The sequence below is a fragment of the Phytophthora cinnamomi genome, assembly GCF_018691715.1.
Source record: "Phytophthora cinnamomi strain GKB4 chromosome Unknown Contig121, whole genome shotgun sequence".
NCBI lineage: Eukaryota > Oomycota > Peronosporomycetes > Peronosporales > Peronosporaceae > Phytophthora > Phytophthora cinnamomi.
In genome coordinates, this window is record NW_027151054.1 from 60,715 (window position 1) to 80,039 (window position 19,325).

General features: G+C 57.2%; 1 protein-coding gene across 1 annotated transcript; it reads right to left on the bottom strand.

Moving 5' to 3' along the window:
- Positions 1-2,915: 2,915 nt before the first annotated feature.
- IUM83_19966 (putative Polyprotein) lies at positions 2,916-3,122 on the bottom strand (the record flags this gene model as incomplete). Its single annotated transcript, XM_067945036.1, has 1 exon — positions 2,916-3,122. The coding sequence occupies one exon, from the start codon at positions 3,120-3,122 to the stop codon at positions 2,916-2,918; it is 207 nt and encodes a 68-aa protein (XP_067780948.1).
- Between the last annotated feature and the right edge of the window lie 16,203 nt (positions 3,123-19,325).

Sequence of the window (19,325 nt, forward strand, 5' to 3'; positions counted from 1 at the left end):
GAGCCCCACTCGCCACAACATATTCATCATTGCCACCGTCATCATCCCCACCCAGAGTGGAGGCACCAGACACCGTGGGATGGCCCACAGCGAGGAGAGCCGGGACGCGCGGGTGCCGCGCGTTGTTCGCGAAGAACGGGGTCAGCCCCGTCGAGGCGTGCTCAGCGTTGTTGAGTGCAAACTCGGCAACTCGCGAAAGAAGTTGCGTAACTCCGAAGAACATCTTCGAGGACCCTATTGACCCGCTCTGTCTGGCCATCCGTCTCCGGATGAGCCGCCGTCGACATCGACAGCTTCGTCCCCAGAAGCTGGAAGAGGGCGGTCCAGAACGCGGACGTGAAGCGCGGGTCACGATCGGAGATGATCGACTCCGGTAAACCGTGGTGTCGAAATACGCAATCGACGAAATGCGCCGCGGTCTCAGCCGCGGTGACCGTATCACTTACGGGGGTGAGATGCACCATCTTCGTGAATCGATCCACGAAAACCAAGACGCCGTTCCGACCGTCGGCATCGGGAGAGAGCCCGAAGACAAAGTCCATGGAAACTGAGCGCCAGGCCTCAGTTGCGATCGGCAGTGGGTGCAGGGGCGCTTGTCACGACTTGGACGGCTTCACTCGTTGGCAGGTCTCACAAGTGTGGACCCACTTACGCACCCATTTGTACATGCGGGGCCAGTAAAAGTCGCGGGATACTGCCGCGAAGGTCTTCTCGCGGCCCAAGTGTGCGCCCATGGGGCTATCATGGAACTCGTGAATAATGCGAGCTCACAGATCGTCGGCGTTGGATACGACGACTCGCGGAGCATCGAAACGATCGATGTTGTAGTACAGCAGATCATTGTCAAGATGGTAGCGGTCGATCTGGTTCCGCGTATTGCGCGAGAGGGCTCCTAGTGTCTCGTCACTGGGAGAGCGGAGGTACGCCAAGATGTTGGCGTAGACCGCATCGTCTGCGTACGCCGCGACGATCTCATCGCGTAAATCCATCTCGGGGGACACAGACGTCAGGTTGATACCTGACTCTGCGCACACTGCGCAGTGATCATCGCCTTCATCCTCGTCGTCAATCACTTGACGACCCAATACGACACGAGGATCGTAATCGGGTCGCCGAGACAGCGCGTCGGCGAGGATATTGTTCTTGCCCGGCTTGTAGTGCACGACGAAGTTGTACTCGGCGAAGAACGGCAACCAGCGCGCCATACGCTGGGATAAATGCGGCGACTTCATCGCTGTCCGCAGCGATGCATGATCTGTGTACACGGCGAATGCCTGTTCGCCCAGCAGGTACACTCTGAATTTTATCACGGCATACCGCATCGCAAGGAGCTCCGTGTCGTGTACGGGGTAGTTGCGCTCAGTCGGCTTCATCTGTCGTGACTGGTAACTCACGACTCTCTCATGACCTTCATTGTCGGACTGCATGAGCGCGCACCCGATAGCGAAATCGCTAGTGTCGCACACAACGTGGAAAGGCTTTGAATCGTCCGGGAGCATTAGTATTGGCGCAGACGCCAAGCTCTTCTTCACCGAGTCGAATGCGGATTGGTGCTCGGGACGCCAAGACCACGTGGCGTCTTTCTTCAACAGGGATGATAGAGGCTGGATCAGTCCGGCGTAGTCTTTCGTGTATTTGTGCAGATAGTTCGCGAGACCCAGCCACTGACGGAGCTCAGTGGGACTTGTGGGCGTAGGCCATGAGCAAATGGACGAAACCTTCTCCGGGTCAGCTCGTACTCCCTTCTTGCTCACGTAACAGCCGAGCACCGGAATCTCCGGTGCACAAAATACACACTTCTTTAGGTTGGCGTACAGTTTGTTCTCTCTCATCACTTGAAAGACTTGCCTCAAGTGCCGGATATGGACTTCGAGCGCGCTGAGACCATCCTCAGCGCTACTGTGGACGAAGATATCGTCGGAGTAACTCGGCGCGAAGTCGCGGAGTGGGCGAAGCACATGGGAAACCATGCGATTGAACGTGGCGGGTGCGTTCTTCAGACCTTGGGGCATGACGAACCACTCCCAGAGCATTCCGCTGGGAGTACTGACGGCCGTGAGAGGGATGTCACTCGCGCGCATCAGTATCTGATAAAGCCATCGGTCAGGTCGATGGCACTGAAGATGACACTGCCCGACATGGAATCCAGTACCATGTCCTTGCGGGGGATCGGGGTCTGTGCTGGGATGGTGGCGTCGTTGAGCTTGTTGAAAGCGTGGACGATGCGCCAACCACCCGTGGCCTTCTTCACACAGAATGTCGGACTCGAATGTGGGGAGATACTCTCGCGGACGTGACCGGCTTGCCGGCGACCTTCGAAGAAGTCGTCGATGGCCTTGACTTGATGGCGAGGCAGTGGCCACTGCCGTGTCACACAATACTTCGCACCGGGTGCGAGGTCTATCTCGTGGCGAACGCCACGATCCGCTGGCAGAGCCGCAGGGACCTTGTCTGGGAAGACGTCGGCAAACTCGCGGACTGTCTCGTAGACCGGGTTACCAGACGCCTTTGGCGTTTCCCAAGACTGCGCGGCGAAGCGCTCCTCGCGCGCTGACTTTGGTTCAGCGCTCTTAGGTCTTGACGACGCGTCGTCGAACTCAACAGAGTTAATCTCGTGAGGCACCGAGTTAGCGTCGGTGATCAGACAGACTTGCTCGATGTCCCCGTCCTTAAGGTTTCGGAGGAACTTCTTCCAGGAGAGGCCTGGAAGGCTGTTGATGGACTTGGCGTCGCGAGGTGGGCTCGCGACTTCGATGACGCGCGTCTGGCTGGGAGCGCCGTCCGCATACTCGATTGCGCAGACCGATTCAGTCGGTCCTGGAGGTGGGTCAGCGAAACTCCGGCGAGGCTTCAATCGTCGCCGCGACCTGCGGGAGGTCTTTGTGCGTCTAGAGCCCCTGCTCGAGACTGAGGTGTCACTCCCGCTGGAACGATGATGCACCCTCCTCTAGGCGCGAGAGCTCGTCCTCGACCGCGCCGGTCGTGCGCGGAGGTAACTGCGGACCAACCGCGGGATCGTCGTGCGGGAGCCGCTGCTCGACCGCCTCAATAGTTTGCGGGAGCCGCTGCTCCAGCGCCTCGGTAGTACGCGGGAGCCACTGCTCGACCGCCTCGTTCTTCATCCGCGAGAAGCGCGGATGCTTGCTTGGTTGTCTCTCTCACGCGTGTGGCGAGGCGGGTGAGGGCCTTTTGCCGCCCAGGTGTATAGCACGATGCCGCGGGGCCGCCCGTCCGGAGAATTACTCCTCCTTACGGATTTTCCCAATGGGGTCAGACTCCGATAGCAGCACTAGGTGCTCCCAACGGAGGTGGCGTGTGACCTTGTGAATCCCTGTAGGTGTCGTTTATCTTCGATAGAACGAACTTCACCTGATGAGTTGTCTTCACAATGATAAGGTCTTGGGTGTAGAGCGCTTACGTTACTTCAAACGTAGGTCTCCACGACTGGGGTTGAGATCACAAGCAGATCCTTCCAGCCAAACCTTCAAAATCAGAGAGTTAATATGCAAATATACAAATATACAGCCGCTACTTATTCTTTGGGGGGCCCTTGAGCGGGGGCCCGTACACCGGTCTACTGGAGTTTCTTCCGGACCACCGGTCGAGCCCGAAAGCACCCTTCACTCACGCGCACCAGCTCCCGCAAGGAGATAATTAACTCCAGGCAGAAGACTTTCCAAACGTTCAACTCCCAAAAGGAGAGCAACCTCCGGTCAGACAATATACAATCCTATCACACAGTACTCAATCAATCGGATCTAGGGGTGACTACACACAACCTCCTAGAAACGCAGTTAATATGAAATGGGACCTCCGAATGGAGGGCCAACAACTGGAATATGAAATAGGACAGGTCACCTCGGAGCGCGCGTCGCCCGATCACCGCCTAACTTGGTCTTAGCCTTTGGGAGAGTTCCACGGCGGTATTCGCGGTCACGACGCGTCCAAACGCAGGTCTTGTAGCTTAGGGCCGCCGGCAGGGTTAATCCCTCCGGTCGAGGCTTGTTCCTCTCGCTTACTTGACAGCACACCTCGTCCCTGGGGACGGGGAAGCACTTGCGCCCTTCTTGGCAAATTGAACTCTCTGATTATCTTTTCTTAGGCTTCTGTATCCACTGTTCTCTCTGGAATCAGCTCTTTTGTCTTGGTTTCACTATAGTCGGGGCGTGGCGTAATCACGTCGCATGTCGAGCAGGTCATGGATAGGGCAGGAATCTGGTCAGTGCATAACATATCATGGTCGGTCGTCTTGGTCGGTCGTTAACATCTTGGTCGGAGTATACTTGAAACTTGGAAGGCCTTTCTGGGTACAAATCAGGCTGGGACAGGGCGCGACCGGTCGCCCATCGAAGATCTTCGTCCGGAGCCTGGTGTCTGGAATCCTGCGTCCGGGGTCCGGAGACCAATGAGTCTGGAGTTTGACTTGACTTTACTATGGCGGGAGTCTGGACGATCTTGAGCAATCTTCTTCGGCTCTCTGTCTGGACTTGCTTGAGTCTTCTTTCTCGCTTGTGTCTTCGCTCTTCTCTTGTGCTCTTCCGTCGCATGTCTTACGGGCCTGTCGCTGGCCGGGTCACTGAGCAGAGACTTGGGCAAATTTTCTGGAGCCGCTTCGTGTCAACCGTCCCTCTCATCCCAATCTCTCATAGAGGAATTTACTCCCGAACGGATAGGTTGCGATGAGACCACGCGTAGCAAGGCGGACGAAAATGTCCAAACGTCGGAGTGGTCCGGAGGGCGGCAAGGTAGCCCAGCTCGCAGAGGTGGCCTCCCTTCTTTGTCCCATGTCGCGTCAGCCAATCGGGTCGCAAAACATCAATCGGAAACTTCTTTCGTCGAAACGCAGCCAAATCGCGATTTCCCATCAGCCAAACAAGACGATGGTGGTCGCGCCTGCAACGAGCGCCGCGAGTAGCGCCCCGGCCGGGGCTGGCTGCGCCACATCAGGCGTAGGCAATAGACCTCGTCCGAGCGCCTCTCGTAGCTCGAGCGATGAGAGCGAGGCGGAGGAAGAGGAGGAGGAGGAGGAGGAGGAGACGGAGTGGCAGCCGCCCGCCCCGAAAGGGGGGACTCCGGCCTCCGGATCCAAGAACCAGACGCCCACGCCTCCACCCAGCAGAAGAGCCTCGAGCCCGGCGAATCAGCCACAAGGGTCAGGTGCCGCGGTCCTCAAGAGCCTTCAAACGCTCGACACAGAGCAAGCGAAGGTTCTCCAAGCGCAGGGTCGGCTTTCGTCCGGGCAGGGCTCCACGCCTAGTCAGCCTGCGGCGTTTGACATCGCGCCAGGGGAGGCTCCAGACACCACCGTCCGGGTTGTCGGGATTCCGGCGACCGAGAGACACAACGACGGCAGGACCTTCCTGCAAGATGGCTTCGGCGGTCTGGAGGCATTGGTCCAGATGGAGAGTCTGGGGGCTGCTGAGTTGGCTCACCTCTATGACTTCTTCGAGGAAGACGATGTCATCAGCGACTTCATCTTGACTCCGCGCGAGGATCCGCTTTCGGAGTCCGAGCTCACGGCCCAACTCAAGAGCTTCCGTGTCAAGCGCGAGCTGGCGAGCATCCTGTCTCAGTTCGACGCCAAGCAACTGGCCTATCGCACATTCGGAACGGTATCCCTCCTTCGGAAGGTGACAGCCAAGTACGACATGATCAAGCGTCGACTGGGACAGGACGCAGCAGTGAAGTCGGAGGTCGAACTTCAGGAGGAAGTTCTTCGGCTCAAGCGCGCGCAGCAGTTCCAAGCGGACTACTGGGTTTCCAAAGTGGCGGGGCTCCAGAAAGAGAAGAACGCGGCCATGGCTCAAGCGCGTGCTGACTTCCTACTTCTGATGGAGGAGCGTGAGAGCGACGTCCGGGGCTTGCGCGCTCAAGTCAAGACTTTGGAAGCGGAGTTGAAGGTCGCGCGGGCGTCTCGACCACCCCTGGCTCCACGGTCCCAAGGACCGCGTCTCCGAACGGCTCATGTGATGAACTTTCTCCACGCGCACGCGGCGGTCATGATGAATTGGCCTAGGCTCCGCGACCTCCTGGACCATCTGGAGTCTGGAACTCCAGTCCCTCCAGAGTGGCAGACTGTCATTACGGTCATGGCCAACGACAACCTGGGTTTCCAGGCACCAAGCTTCGTCCGGCTGGACCCGCCTGCGGACGAGGACGAGGAGACCAAGGAGAGTGAGCCGCCTCCGCCGGGTCCTGTCATCGACTTGTCGCAGGGTTCACCGTCCAAGGCGTCCGGGTCCAAGCGCAAGCGTTCGGGTCAAGCGGAGTCCCTTCCCAAGTCAAAGTCCAAGTCGAGCAAGGTGGCTCCGGACCAAGCGCAGGAGTTCCCAACAGACTGGGTTCCGGACTCGAGCTCTCGGTGCCGTCCAGAGGAATCGCCTCTGCCTTTGTCGAGCGCGAAGGCCCGGGCGCACTTGGCGGACTATCCGGTCGTCTGGAAGGACTTGCGTCCAGATCTCCAGCTCCTGATGAAGGATGGTCTGGAATTCCCGGATGCACTGGACTTGATCAATCAGGACAAGTGTCTCCACTCGAGGTTCCCCTTGTATCACCTAGTGGCCATGCTCGTGTCGATGATGCGCTGGCACCGTCTGGATACTGCGCTGTGGACTAAGCATGTGCCGCGTCATTACCTGTCAGTCGCCTCGGTTGCTCTGGACAGTCTGCGCAAGGTCGACGACGATGTTCCAGAGTGGGATGGCTCACTCCCGAGTCTCAATCCCGACGCAGCCGAGCTCGAAGATGACGAGGACGACGATGATGACGAGGCTGAAGACAAGGACGAAGAATACGACCCTCAGCAAGATCCGGATGACGGTGTCGACGACGAATATGACGGAGGCAACGGGGATGATGACGCAGGCGAAGTATCCGACCACGGTGAGGCAGACGATGATGATGACGGCTCTCCGGATGGCATCCCTCCTAGCATTGCTAAGCGAGCCTCCAAGCGCCGACGTCTGAGTCAATCCTCAGCTGAATCGGGCACGCCCAAGAAGCTCAAGCCGGAGACCAAATCCAAGTCGTCGTCCAGGAAGAAGTCCAGATCCGGGGTCAAGGCGGAGTCCAAGTCTGGAAAGTCGAAACGTCGCAGCTCTGGAGGCCCGACTGCACTCGCGGCCAAGCGTCCGGCTAAACTGACGGCGAAAGAGCGACGACTGATTGAGTCGGCTGGCCCGAATGAAGAGTCCTGGATGTATTTTGGTGTCCGCATGAAACCTGGTAGTCCGACCGCACATGCACCGTTCCAGACGCTGGGTTTTCCGGATTTCGAGCCAAATCGACACGATCTGGACATCTTGAAAGACCGTTGTCAACCCGACGAGCTCAAGGAATTCCTGGCTACACGCCCTTGGGTCAAGATGTCCGGCGAGCGCCGGGCGGAGTTCTTCTTCCACCGACGTTCCAGTCTCAGCACAAGTGCGATCAAGGCAATCGAAGATTGGATTGATTTCATGGAAGACAATGCAGAGGCGTTTTGGCATGCGCTCCACTGGATCGTGCTGGATCGAGACTGCGACTCCAAGTTTGTCCGGAAGCTCAGCCTCCGGCGTGGCAAGAACCATGAGAGCGTCAGGAAGCGGGCTGCCACCAAGGAGAAGCACATTGACAAGGTCGTCCCGGCTTCCATCTGGAACGAGCCGGGCATCTGGAAGTTTCCCAAGCGTGTCTGCTACTGGATCCTGATGAGTCGGGACCACACCAAGCCGGGAACCGATGTCCGCTACACTCTGAAGGAACAGATGGAGCTTCTGGATGCTCGCGAGCCGGCCCGTACGGAATGGGGACTCTGCTCTTCGGACGACGAGCGCATCGCCCATCTGCCGGAAGATGTTCGCCGCACTCTGATTCCAGCCGGACAGCGTGACTCGATCGAAGATTAATCTCCGGACCAAGTCGCAGGCGTAGCGTCCGCACTCATTATGCGTAATTCCTCTTGAATACATCTTCTACGTTTTCCTCATTCTTATCCCTTTGTCACCTTAGTCCTGAAACTCCAAACTTCTCAAACTCCAAGCTTCGTCTTTCCGAAACTCTCCACTCGTTCTCCACTTGACACTCCGAAAATATCATATCTGAACTCACATCGCAAATCTATCGATTCAAAGCACATTCCGTCGAGGGGCACATCCGCGCAGTCGATCCAGTTCAGACATGTACTAGGCTCTGGGGTGATCGTCCCCAGCCTGCATCGTCTGGAACCGGGCTCGTGCGCGTGCACCTTGATTGAACGCGTACAGCAATGCTCCACAACTGAGTTGAGATACGGGCAACCATTCGGGGTCGTCATACCCTTTCCACTTAACGAGGTACTCTCGAGTGCGTCTAGACGTTCGGGTCCGTTTAGACCACCTGAGGTCCAGAATATTCTCCACTTCATACTCGTCACGCTCGGAGTCTGGCTCCCAGCTGTCCTCCGGAAGTAAGGCCGCGTCGAAATCATCGTCTCCGGACACTTCGACCTCTCCGACTGGACGCTTCGGGAAGAGGGCACGTGGCTTAAGTCGACTGACATGCACCCAGGGATTAACCCGGTACCCTGTGTCACCAATCTTGAGCTTGACTCGGAAGTTGTCGTGCATCTCTTCAATCCGGAAGGGGCCATGCCACATGTGGGCGAGTTTACGGCTGAGACCCGGCTGGACTTTCGGAATGTGTAGCCAGACCGAATCTCCCTTCTCGAACCCAGACTTCAGTCGTGCGGACAGCTCTCTCCACCTTTGTGTCTGGACCTCAGAACGCTGGCGTTTCGCCTTCTTCTGCAGATCCTCGGCACATGCTTGCGCGTAGCTATATTGTCGTTGAAGCTTCCGACGCCACTCATAGGCAGTCCGCTCCGGAACGCTAGAGGGTTTCGGACCCAACATCGCAGACAGCGTCCCTTGAGCGTCCCAACCATGCACTAGGTAGAAGGGTGTATCCAGACGCGTGGCATCGAACGACGTGTTCAGAGCGAACATGAGCCTCTCCGCGTGGTCGTCCCAGTCACTTTGGTCCGCCTCAGCAATGTACGCTCGGATACTTCGAACGACAGTCTGGCCGGACCGCTCCTGTTGACCATTAGCTTGCGGACGATAAGCGAGAGTGGCTCGCTGCTTGCTTCCCAGAAGTTCTCTGAACCGTGTGAAGACCTCACTCATGAAGCGGGGTCCTGATCATGTCGGACCATGGAGCTCGCTCCAAACCTCCGGAACACACATTCTTCGTAGACCTCTGCGACGTCTTGAGCAGTAGTCGACCGCATGGGCTTGCACATCACGAAACCGGAAAACGCATCCTGGAACAACAACAGAAAGGTGTTTCCACGTTCGGACTCCGGCATGTGAGTGACAAAGTCCATCGAGACAACTTCGAACGGACGTCTGGGCTCAATATTTCCGGGCGACGGTCCTTCGTTGGGCGGTCGTCCCTTGCCACTCGCACAGTCGACACACTCCTTGACACAGCGCTCAACATCAGCGTACATCCCTGGCCAGTAGAATTCCGAACGGAGTCTCTCGTACGTCCGGGTGATGCCTTGGTGGCCACCTTGGAAATCCTCGTGTGCGTAGTGCAGCATGTCTGGCCGCAGGGATTCCGGGATCACCAGTCTCGGCTCATCTTCAAAGTCGCGAGGGCGGTCTCGAGTCGATCGGGCCAGACGATATAACACATTCCGAGCATCTAACGCAAACAAGTCCGCCACCTTAGCAATCTTGCGGAGCCTTCTCGGCGAGAATCCGTCGATATCCCCTTTCAGGAACGACTTGATTTCGGACAAGTAAGCATCCTGATCCTGGTGCGTCCTGATACGTCTCCACCGTTCGGCCTGATACTCGAGGGGACCCATGGGTCGCTGAGGTTCACCATCACCAGGAGGAGCAATGTCCTCAACTCCCGGATCCGGATGTACGGCGTCCCTGGCCTTCGACCTCGTCAACGCAGCGAAGACTCTTGCCGCACGAGAGAGCGGCGCGGATTGTGAGTCTGCAGCCACTGCGTCACTTTCCATCCGGGCCGAAGTCTCAGGACGCGGAGATAGGTCTCCTTCCAGATGGACCACCTTTGGCTTCATCAGCCTCTCCGCAATCTTCGACACTCTTTCCAGGTGTGTCCGCTCTTCGGAATCCTGAACAGTCCAGGACCCTCCGAGTGCCAGCGTCTTCGACGTCAGGTAGTCGGCAGCTTGATTATACTCGCGCTTAACATGGACCAGTCGCAACGTCCGGAACTTATCCCTCTGGACTTCACACTCAGCCAAGTGTTTCTGGAGGTTCGGCTGGTGACAGTTGATGAGACCTTGGACTTGTTGAATCACGATCCGAGAGTCTCCCACAACCACCAAGTCTTCGACCTGACGGTCGAGCGCCATCTGGACTCCTTTCAGGAATCCATGATACTCCGCATCGTTGACTGTCACGTCGTCCAAAACGAAACCTCGGGCTTCGAGCACCTTCCAGCCGGGAAGCTGCCAGAGAATACACCCGCAGCTTCCTTGCCGAGTCGACGTCTTGGCCGCACCATCGAAACTCAGGACGACGCCCTGATAGGTATCGTCGAGCATCTCCACACTGAGAACTGGGGCTTCTGAACGCGTCCCTTGGCAGGTATCAGTGCTTCTGCGACTTCGTCCAAATGCTCACGCGGGGTGATCCCAGCTCCCATGATAGCCGCCAGACCGTCTTCATCCTTCTGGACCTTCCGGACGGTGATGTCCCAGTGTGAGAGCATAACCCCCCACGGAACACAGCGTCCGTCAGCAGACTTCGACTGGAGTACCCACCTGAAGACTGAGTGCCGAGTGTAGACTTCCAGGTGACAACCCTCGAGAAGTGTTCGGAAGACTTGAAGGACTCTTAGCACAGCAATCACCTCCTTTTCAGCTATGTGATAACGGAGCTCAGCATCATTCAGAACTCGTCCAGTAAATCGCACCGGTTGGATCTTTCCATCGTATTCCTGACCGAGGACCGCGCAAGCAGCCCAACGGTTAGCATGTGGGATGATCACGAACGGCTTTGTCCGGTCTGGATGCCGGAGCAGTGGGGTTGAAACGATCTTCTTCTTGAGAATCTCGAACGCAGCCTTGGCCCTGGTGAGATCTCGTCCGGCTTGCACTTGGTCGTCTGAAAGCTCGTACAAGACTGCAGCCACTACCGGAAAGTCTTCAATAAACTTATGATAGTAGTTCAGACTTCCAAGGAAGGACTGCACTCCTTTCAGAGTCTTCGGGAATGGCAGGTCTTGAACTCCCTTAGCGATTTTCGGAACTGCCCGAATCCCCTCTGCACTAATTTCGTGCGACAGGTATGGAATCGACAGCTTCCCAAACTCACTTTTCGGGAGACTCACAGAAATGTTCCAGTAGCGCAAGCGGAATAGAATAGCATTCAGATCCTCACAAAGCTTGTCCCAGGTGGGCGCGCCATGTGCGATGTCATCAATGTACGAGCTCCGCCCCAAAACCGGACCCATGCTGTCTGGAGCAGGGATGTTCCTCTGGAACACCGTCGCTGTATCCGTCAATGCCAACACTTGGCCTTCGGAGTCACTCCTGGACGGGTCCAAACTCAGGAAGTCCAGAACATCTTGGTCCACCTCCAATTCTTCTTCCGGGGACAGTCTCACGAAACCCCACAGGCAGTTATTAACCACTGCCTGGTAGACGAGAGGAGCATTCTTGAGTCCAAACGGCATCCGAACCCACTGGAAGTGCCCGAATGGACAGACGAAGGCTGAGATCAGCTGCACACGCTCAGCCATCCGGATGGCCCAGAATCCACTCGCCATGTCCAGACTCATAAACCACATTGCACTCTCAAAGCCAATCAATAGATCGTCGATCAAAGGCAGAGGATAATTGGACAGTTGAATGAATCCATTCACCACTCGGTAGTCGATACACATCCGAATGTCCACACCGTTCTTCTTCAAGACGATGACGATCGGGGAGGCCCACAGCGATTCGGAGTGTTCTATCAGCCCTGTCTCCAAGAGCTTCTTCAGCAACTCGTAGACCTTGATCGCTAAGTGTGGGGCGATTGACCTCGGACGCTGAGCAACTGGTTTAGTATCACCGACATCTAGATCACACCACACTCCACGAGCCGGCGCGGGGGGAACATTCCCGTCTCCCAAGAATATCTTGTGGTGATACCTCAGGTGCATTCGAAGTTTCTCCTCTTCGGCCGAAGTAGTCCGTCCAGGTTCTCCAACGTCGGCCTTCTCGATATCACACCTTGGACTCAACTCTTGGAGTTCCGGAAGCATGGCCAGTTCGTCGCGCAGCTGAGCCAGCAACTCACTACCTTCGTGGATGTACACGGCTGGTTCCAGGTTCAGTTCTTCCGCACTCATCTGCATGCATCGTTCGTACTCCACTTCGAGCCTTCGGACCGGAATAGACGATCGTTCAGGGCTCCGATCAACATTCGGCTTGACTCCAACGGGGATTTCCGGAACGTACTCGGTCAGACACTCATCGTCAAAACTGATCGCGTCATAAAACTCGTCCAAGTCCGAACCGGAGTCCTCATCCGGGTTCCTATCAGGATCTTCGATCGTTACCAGCTGGACCTTCGCAACTTCGGACACCGAGCTCGCATTCTCAACATTCTCGCCTGGTCCGGGTACCTCACCTGGAGCAGCCTCAGGAACCGTGTATTCTCCTTCGGACGCTCCGGATATCTCGGTTTCCGAAAGGCGAGGAGTCTGATCCGGGCAACGACCTTCCGTCTTCACGCCAGGTTTAGGCTGCAGGCGCACCATGTGCACCTTCGCCGAATCAGCCGGTGACCGAGTGAGTAACTTCGTGGGCCACGTGTAATCGGGAGTTTGGACACACGGCGGTTCGGAACTCTGCTGCGCTCGAGCGAGCCGTTCCTCACGCTCTCTGAGCTCCCTCGAGTTGGTACTTTCATAAATCATCACTTGCCATTCTCGATACCTCCGTAATCCTGGACGGACAAACCTTCCGGCTGTCGGGAAAATCCAAACTCCACAACCCGGGCCACCGCCGTTCGAGGGTCAATCCAGACTGTCTTGTCCGAGATGTTAACCACCTTCACAGCAACTGGCCAGGACTTCGCAGCATAGATAATCTGCGTAACCCAGCGGTCACCTCGCCCAGCCCAAACGACTTCGCGTTGCGGATTGCTCTGACCGTAGTCAATTCGGACGACGGCCGCCTCACCTGGGGCTAAGTACAGACTCTCTTTCGGAGTGACGGCCAGGTCCAGGCCACGTCCCATGTGGTCCGCAGTCCGACCAGCTAACAGTACCGTCTCTTCGTCCGGCAGCTTGACCAACCCTTCCTGAGCACACAATCGAACCCCAGCCGAGTACATGAAGTTCATACCGAGAAGCACATCCACACCTTCGCCAATGTTCGCGACCCATAGTTCCATAATGTAGACCACGCGAGGTCCTAAGGTAATCTTCACCTCGGTAGTAGCCGTGATAATCGTCGGGACACCACCCAGTCCAGACACCCGGAGCTGTTTGCAAAACTTAAGCCGGAGTTTGAGCCTACGCGCAAGGTCCAAACTCACCATGCTAACAGATGCTCCGGAGTCCAGGAGGATATCCGTTCGATAATTGTTCACAGCGCCATGCACCATCGCCACTTTCTTGGTGTCCTCAGGGTTGTGCTCTTTCCACCATCCATACCTTTGTCCGGGCCCCAGTCGGAATTCGGGAGGGTCGTCTGAATTATTATCCCCCAGACGACCTTCTTCCAGCCGAGACCGCTCCAAACGCTGTTGATCGGATAGGTACTTGTCGTTTTCCTCTGAAATCACAGTCATGCATTGATGGTTATCTTGGTGCTTGTTCCTCAACTCTGGTCCAATACACTAGGACACACAATTCCGGGGTAGTCTTGAGCCCGACGCGTTCTGGATCCCCATCCAGCGGGCTTGTTAGTTTAACTGTTGTTCCCCAGAGTCGACGTCCCCATCCAGTAGTTGATTCCGGATAGCGGACGGAAGGTCCAGTGTCCCTTGACGAGCGAGAGTCTTCACAGCTTGGAACTTCTTCCACTCTTCACATTGGTCTTCATGAAACTTCTTGCAGAATAGGCAAGGTCGAACTCTGCACAGGCGGGCAGGGTGCCCTTTCCGGCCGCAGCGATCACACTTGAGGTCGGTCCAGCAGCTCTCCGTAGAATGTCCAAAATCATTGCAGCGCTCACAGAACTTGGTGCGGTTCGCAGTGTCGAAACGAGGGGACCGAGGTGGTGTTCGGAAATCTCCGCTCAAGGGAGGTCTCCAACCTGAATTCTCCATAATCCGGAAGACAGTGCTTGAAATATCTTGCACGCGATCTTCGTCTCGCCTGGAATCACCTCCGGTTGGCGCTCCTCCAACAGCCGAGCTTGCCGTCGACGGAGTGGCAGGAACTTCTTCCACCGCATCTTGGAACCGCACTTCCCGATCATCTTCACCTTCATCTGACACATCTTCGTCCTGAACCACATACGCGCGGCCGGCACGCTTCGACTGGAACCGTCCGTGCGGAACATTGTCCGCCCGGAAGTCTCGCTTGGCCTGAGGAGCATCGTAGTCGTCGCCTTGGGTCATCTCTTCGTGCTGCTTTAGGACGTACTCCAAGTCACGTAGTCTCCGGATGCGTTGGCCTTGCAACGTCGATCGAAGGCGTGAGTCCAAGAGCTTCTTCGTGAATACCTTCAGATGACGTTCCCGCTGCTTGGACGACGAGTCGAAATCGATACCCGCCTTATCTGCCACCTTGTTCAGGCGATAGTAAAACTCTAGTGGGCTTTCTGACTTCCTTTGAACCATCGTGTAGTAGCGTTCGGAGTCTGAGGTCTTTGCTTTGCAATACATCTCACGGAACTCTTTCAGGAACTTCTTCCAGTCTCGTCTCACCTTCGGACGAAGGTTCGCGCGCCAGTTCCGGACAGCGGCGGACAACTTGAGCTTCATCTCGTATATCTTGACCTTGTCCGTCCATCCGCCCTGAGCCGCGATGCTTTGGAATCTCTCTAGCCACCTTGTCCGGACCGCCAGCGACGCCTTCTCATCGAAATCCTCCAGGCTGTTCGCATTCACATATGGCCGGAACGTGAATAGCGTTTCTCCGGGCCCTGCAACAGTCGGCGTGTTCGGGGCGACATCTTCAAACGACGAGCTATCGGGGCTGTCGGAGTCCGAAGAACTCCCGTCGGAGCTTGAGCCAGAATCGGAACTATCCGGATCACCACGGTGCTTGGGGGGCTTCTTCGATTTCTCTCCACGGGACGAGGCGTCCCTTCCCCCTCGCTCTGTCGACTTGCCACTCGCAGACTTCCCCCGTCTCGCCGAGCCAGCTTGTGCCTTGCGCTGTGGCACGCCCTCCGCCTGCGCCTTTCGTTCGGGGCGCGCGTCGGCGTGTCCTCGTGCGGAGGCGTCGGGGGCGCTCTCGGTCTTGGCGCGCGTCGGCGCGGCGTCGGCCTTGGTGGCGGCGCTGAGAGTCGCCCGAAGCTGGGCCGTCAGGAATTCGTCGAGGTTCGTCGAGGTCCGTAGGACATCTCCCCTGATTACGTCACCACTGATTACGCCACTGGATTCTGGACGCCTGACCTGACGACTGGTCGCCACTGGATTTTCCGTTGTCACATGAGGGTCCCGAGTTGCCGAATCAGGTCTGAATGCGAATGGTCGCGGAGGCGTCTGGGCGGATGTTGCACGAAGGTCGCGCAACTGTCCAGTCAGAAACTTCTGGACATTCTTGGCCGCCTCTCGCTCCTGGGCCCGCCCCGCGCGCATGTCTTCTAGCTCGCGCTGCAAGGACTCCATCATGGCCGCCACGCGCTGCGCTTCTTCGGCCTGACATGTCTCCGTCTGGGCACGATACTGTGCCAAGAGTGCGTCCGCTCGCTCACGTTCCAGACGCGCGGCTTCCAGTCGAGCGGCTTCCCTGGTCTCCACCTCGCGGCGTGTCCAAGTGTCGTCGGCCGGGTTCCGGGTGGACTCCTCCTTCGCAGGTGGGTCCCGAGCCGGCGGTCCGAACCTCCGAGCGACTTCCAAGTCCAGCTTGGTGTTCAGCTTCTCGAGCGCGGAGTCCTGGTGCCTCTCCATCCTGGCGACCGCCTCCTGCACCTGGAACATGGCGTTCAAGGCAACTTGGTTGCTTCCAGAACTGGCTGAATCATGTGACCGTCCCGAGCGGTACGAACGCTCAGACTGGGAGCGCCGGCTGGACCTGCGGCGGCGGCTATCATCGTCGCTGCTGGAACTGTCGGATGGCGACGGACTTCGACGCTTGGAGCGACGCCGGAATGACTTCGACCTCCGTCCCCGGGCGTGCGATCGTTCGGACTCCGACATAACGACATCGTCCTGATCCACGCGCACCGGGTTCGGGGGGAGAGCTTCCTGGATGACGTACATGGCCATCGCGGATTCGACCGGAGCCACTCCACCAAGCGTCTGGGCAGTCATCGCCATCGGAACGGCCGGCATGTGCGATCCAGCGTCTTGACCCCAGCTCAGTCCCGAAAACCCGGACGAGCTGTCCCTCGAGGTTCGCGATCCTGACGTGGCGCTAGCAAGCGACTCGTCCGAGCCACCTGACGTTCCGAAGAGGCTTGACGATGCTCGATATTCCGACTTGACCGAGGCATCCAGACCGGACGCCACACTGCCAGGTCGAGCACCTTCCAGACTTCGGAAAGCAGACGACGACACAGACTGCGGGGACTCAGGCGTCGGGATGGACGACGAAGGTGCGAGCGCCGGCACACGTTGGACGCGCTTGGGTCCAGGCTCACTCACCGCGGGGCTCCTCGGACTTCGCGGCGTCTGAAGTCCAGACACCTTGAGCATCTGGATGTAGCCGCGTCCCAGCAACTCGACTTCGTGGTCGGTCATCTCCGCGTCAAGCTCCGGTGCAGTCAAGTCTGGACGCGATCGTTCGGGGCGAGCCGTCTGCGCTTGGACTTCGGTCGCCTTGATCATCAGCTGCTTCAGCTCGGCCATCTCGATGGACAGCAATAGGAGCATCTCTGCGACGACTTGGCGGACCAAGTCCGGGTGCGCCTTGTTAGCTCGTGTCCGGAACCAGCCAGGAACCAAGTTCAGAAAACTGAAGCCGGACTCGAACAATTGCGTCTGAAGGACCGCAACACCCTCGCGTGGGGAGAAGAGTCCGACCGGAATCGTCGCAGCCGTCCAGTCTCGGGTGACCCCAAACGTCCGACGTGTCAGTTCCATCTCGGCGATCCAAGCGTCCGCCTCCACGGCCATCGACGTCCGCTTCCGTAAGTACTCAGATGTAGTCAGGATAGCAGACATGTAAGCCGTTGAATCCAAATGAGCTTGAGGCCATTCATACTTGATGTTCGGAGGAACACTTCTTTCGGAGACGTCCCTCTCCCATCGTCGCACTTGGTCAGCCACATACGCCTTCACTTGAACTTCCGATGGAGACACCGGTGTCGGTCGGACTTGAGTCGGCATTCGGGCAGAAGCCGTTGCGGAGGACTTCGGCGAAGACACTTCTGTGTCCTCGAGCACTTGGTCTTCCCGAACCGTAGACAGGTAGGCTTCCTTCTTGACCGCCGGTTCGACCTTCACCAGCTGCACTTCGTCGTCCAGCTCGGAGTCAACTTCGACAACTTCGACGTCGTCAGCCGGACCTTCCAAAGGCTTCTTCGTTCCAACGTATTGGACTTCGTCGTCGACGTCCGAAGCCTCGACCTCATGTTCCGGTTGGGGGGAGTCCGAAACTCGACCACCCACCGGGGACTCAACCACATCGGCGCCTCCCGCAGACGCCTTGGCGGACATGTCCGGAGCGGACTTGTCCTCGTCGTCCGGACCTAGCTTCGAGTCCGCCGACATGGAAGTGTCAGCATCTTCTAGAGCCGTCTCTTGGTCGCCGTTCTTGGACACTTGGTGCGCGTCTGGAACAGCGGGTCCAGAAGTCGTCTCGCTTGGAGCTGACGCTTCCTTCGCTTCCTTGGCAGCCTTGCGTTTTGCCGCGTTGGCCTTCCGGGCGTCACGTTCGACGTCTTCCAGAGGTCGATGCGGCTCGACTCCCAAGTTCGCAACTCGGCGCGACTGCCGGCTTGGTTCAGACTCCGCCGACTGCCGTCGCCCTTCCTTCTTCCTGCTTCCACTTCCAGCCATATCAACCACGGTTAGAAGATCGTTAGCAGTCAACACCCTAGATCTCAATCAATATAATATAAAAACAACTCGGTGAAATTCCACGGACTACCAAATCCGGGCACGCGCACCAGCTGTGGCGAGGCGGGTGAGCGCCTTTGCCGCCCAGGTGTATAGCACGATGCCACGGGGCCGCCCGTCCGGAGAATTACTCCTCCTTACGGATTTTCCCAATGGGGTCAGACTCCGATAGCAGCACTAGGTGCTCCCAACGGAGGTGGCGTGTGACCTTGTGAATCCCTGTAGGTGTCGTTTATCTTCGATAGAACGAACTTCACCTGATGAGTTGTCTTCACAATGATAAGGTCTTGGGTGTAGAGCGCTTACGTTACTTCAAACGTAGGTCTCCACGACTGGGGTTGAGATCACAAGCAGATCCTTCCAGCCAAACCTTCAAAATCAGAGAGTTAATATGCAAATATACAAATATACAGCCGCTACTTATTCTTTGGGGGGCCCTTGAGCGGGGGGCCCGTACACCGGTCTACTGGAGTTTCTTCCGGACCACCGGTCGAGTCCGAAAGCACCCTTCACTCACGCGCACCAGCTCCCGCAAGGAGATAATTAGCTCCAGGCGGAAGACTTTCCAAACGTTCAACTCCAAAAAGGAGAACAACCTCCGGTCAGACAATATACAATCCTATCACACAGTAGTCAATCAATCGGATCTAGGGGTGACTACACACAACCTCCTAGAAACGCAGTTAATATGAAATGGGACCTCCGAATGGAGGACCAACAACTGGAATATGAAATAGGACAGGTCACTTCGGAGCGCGCGTCGCCCGATCACCGCCTAACTTGGTCTTAGCCTTTGGGAGAGTTCCACGGCGGTATTCGCGGTCACGACGCGTCCAAGCGCAGGTCTTGTAGCTTAGGGCCGCCGGCAGGGTTAATCCCTCCGGTCGAGGCTTGTTCCTCTCGCTTACTTGACAGCACACCTCGTCCCTGGGGACGGGGAAGCACTGCGCCCTTCTTGGCAAATTGAACTCTCTGATTATCTTTTCTTAGGCTTCTGTATCCACTGTTCTCTCTGGAATCAGCTCTTTTATCTTGGTTTCACTATAGTCGGGGCGTGGCGTAATCACGTCGCATGTCGAGCAGGTCATGGATAGGGCAGGAATCTGGTCAGTGCATAACATATCATGGTCGGTCGTCTTGGTCGGTCGTTAA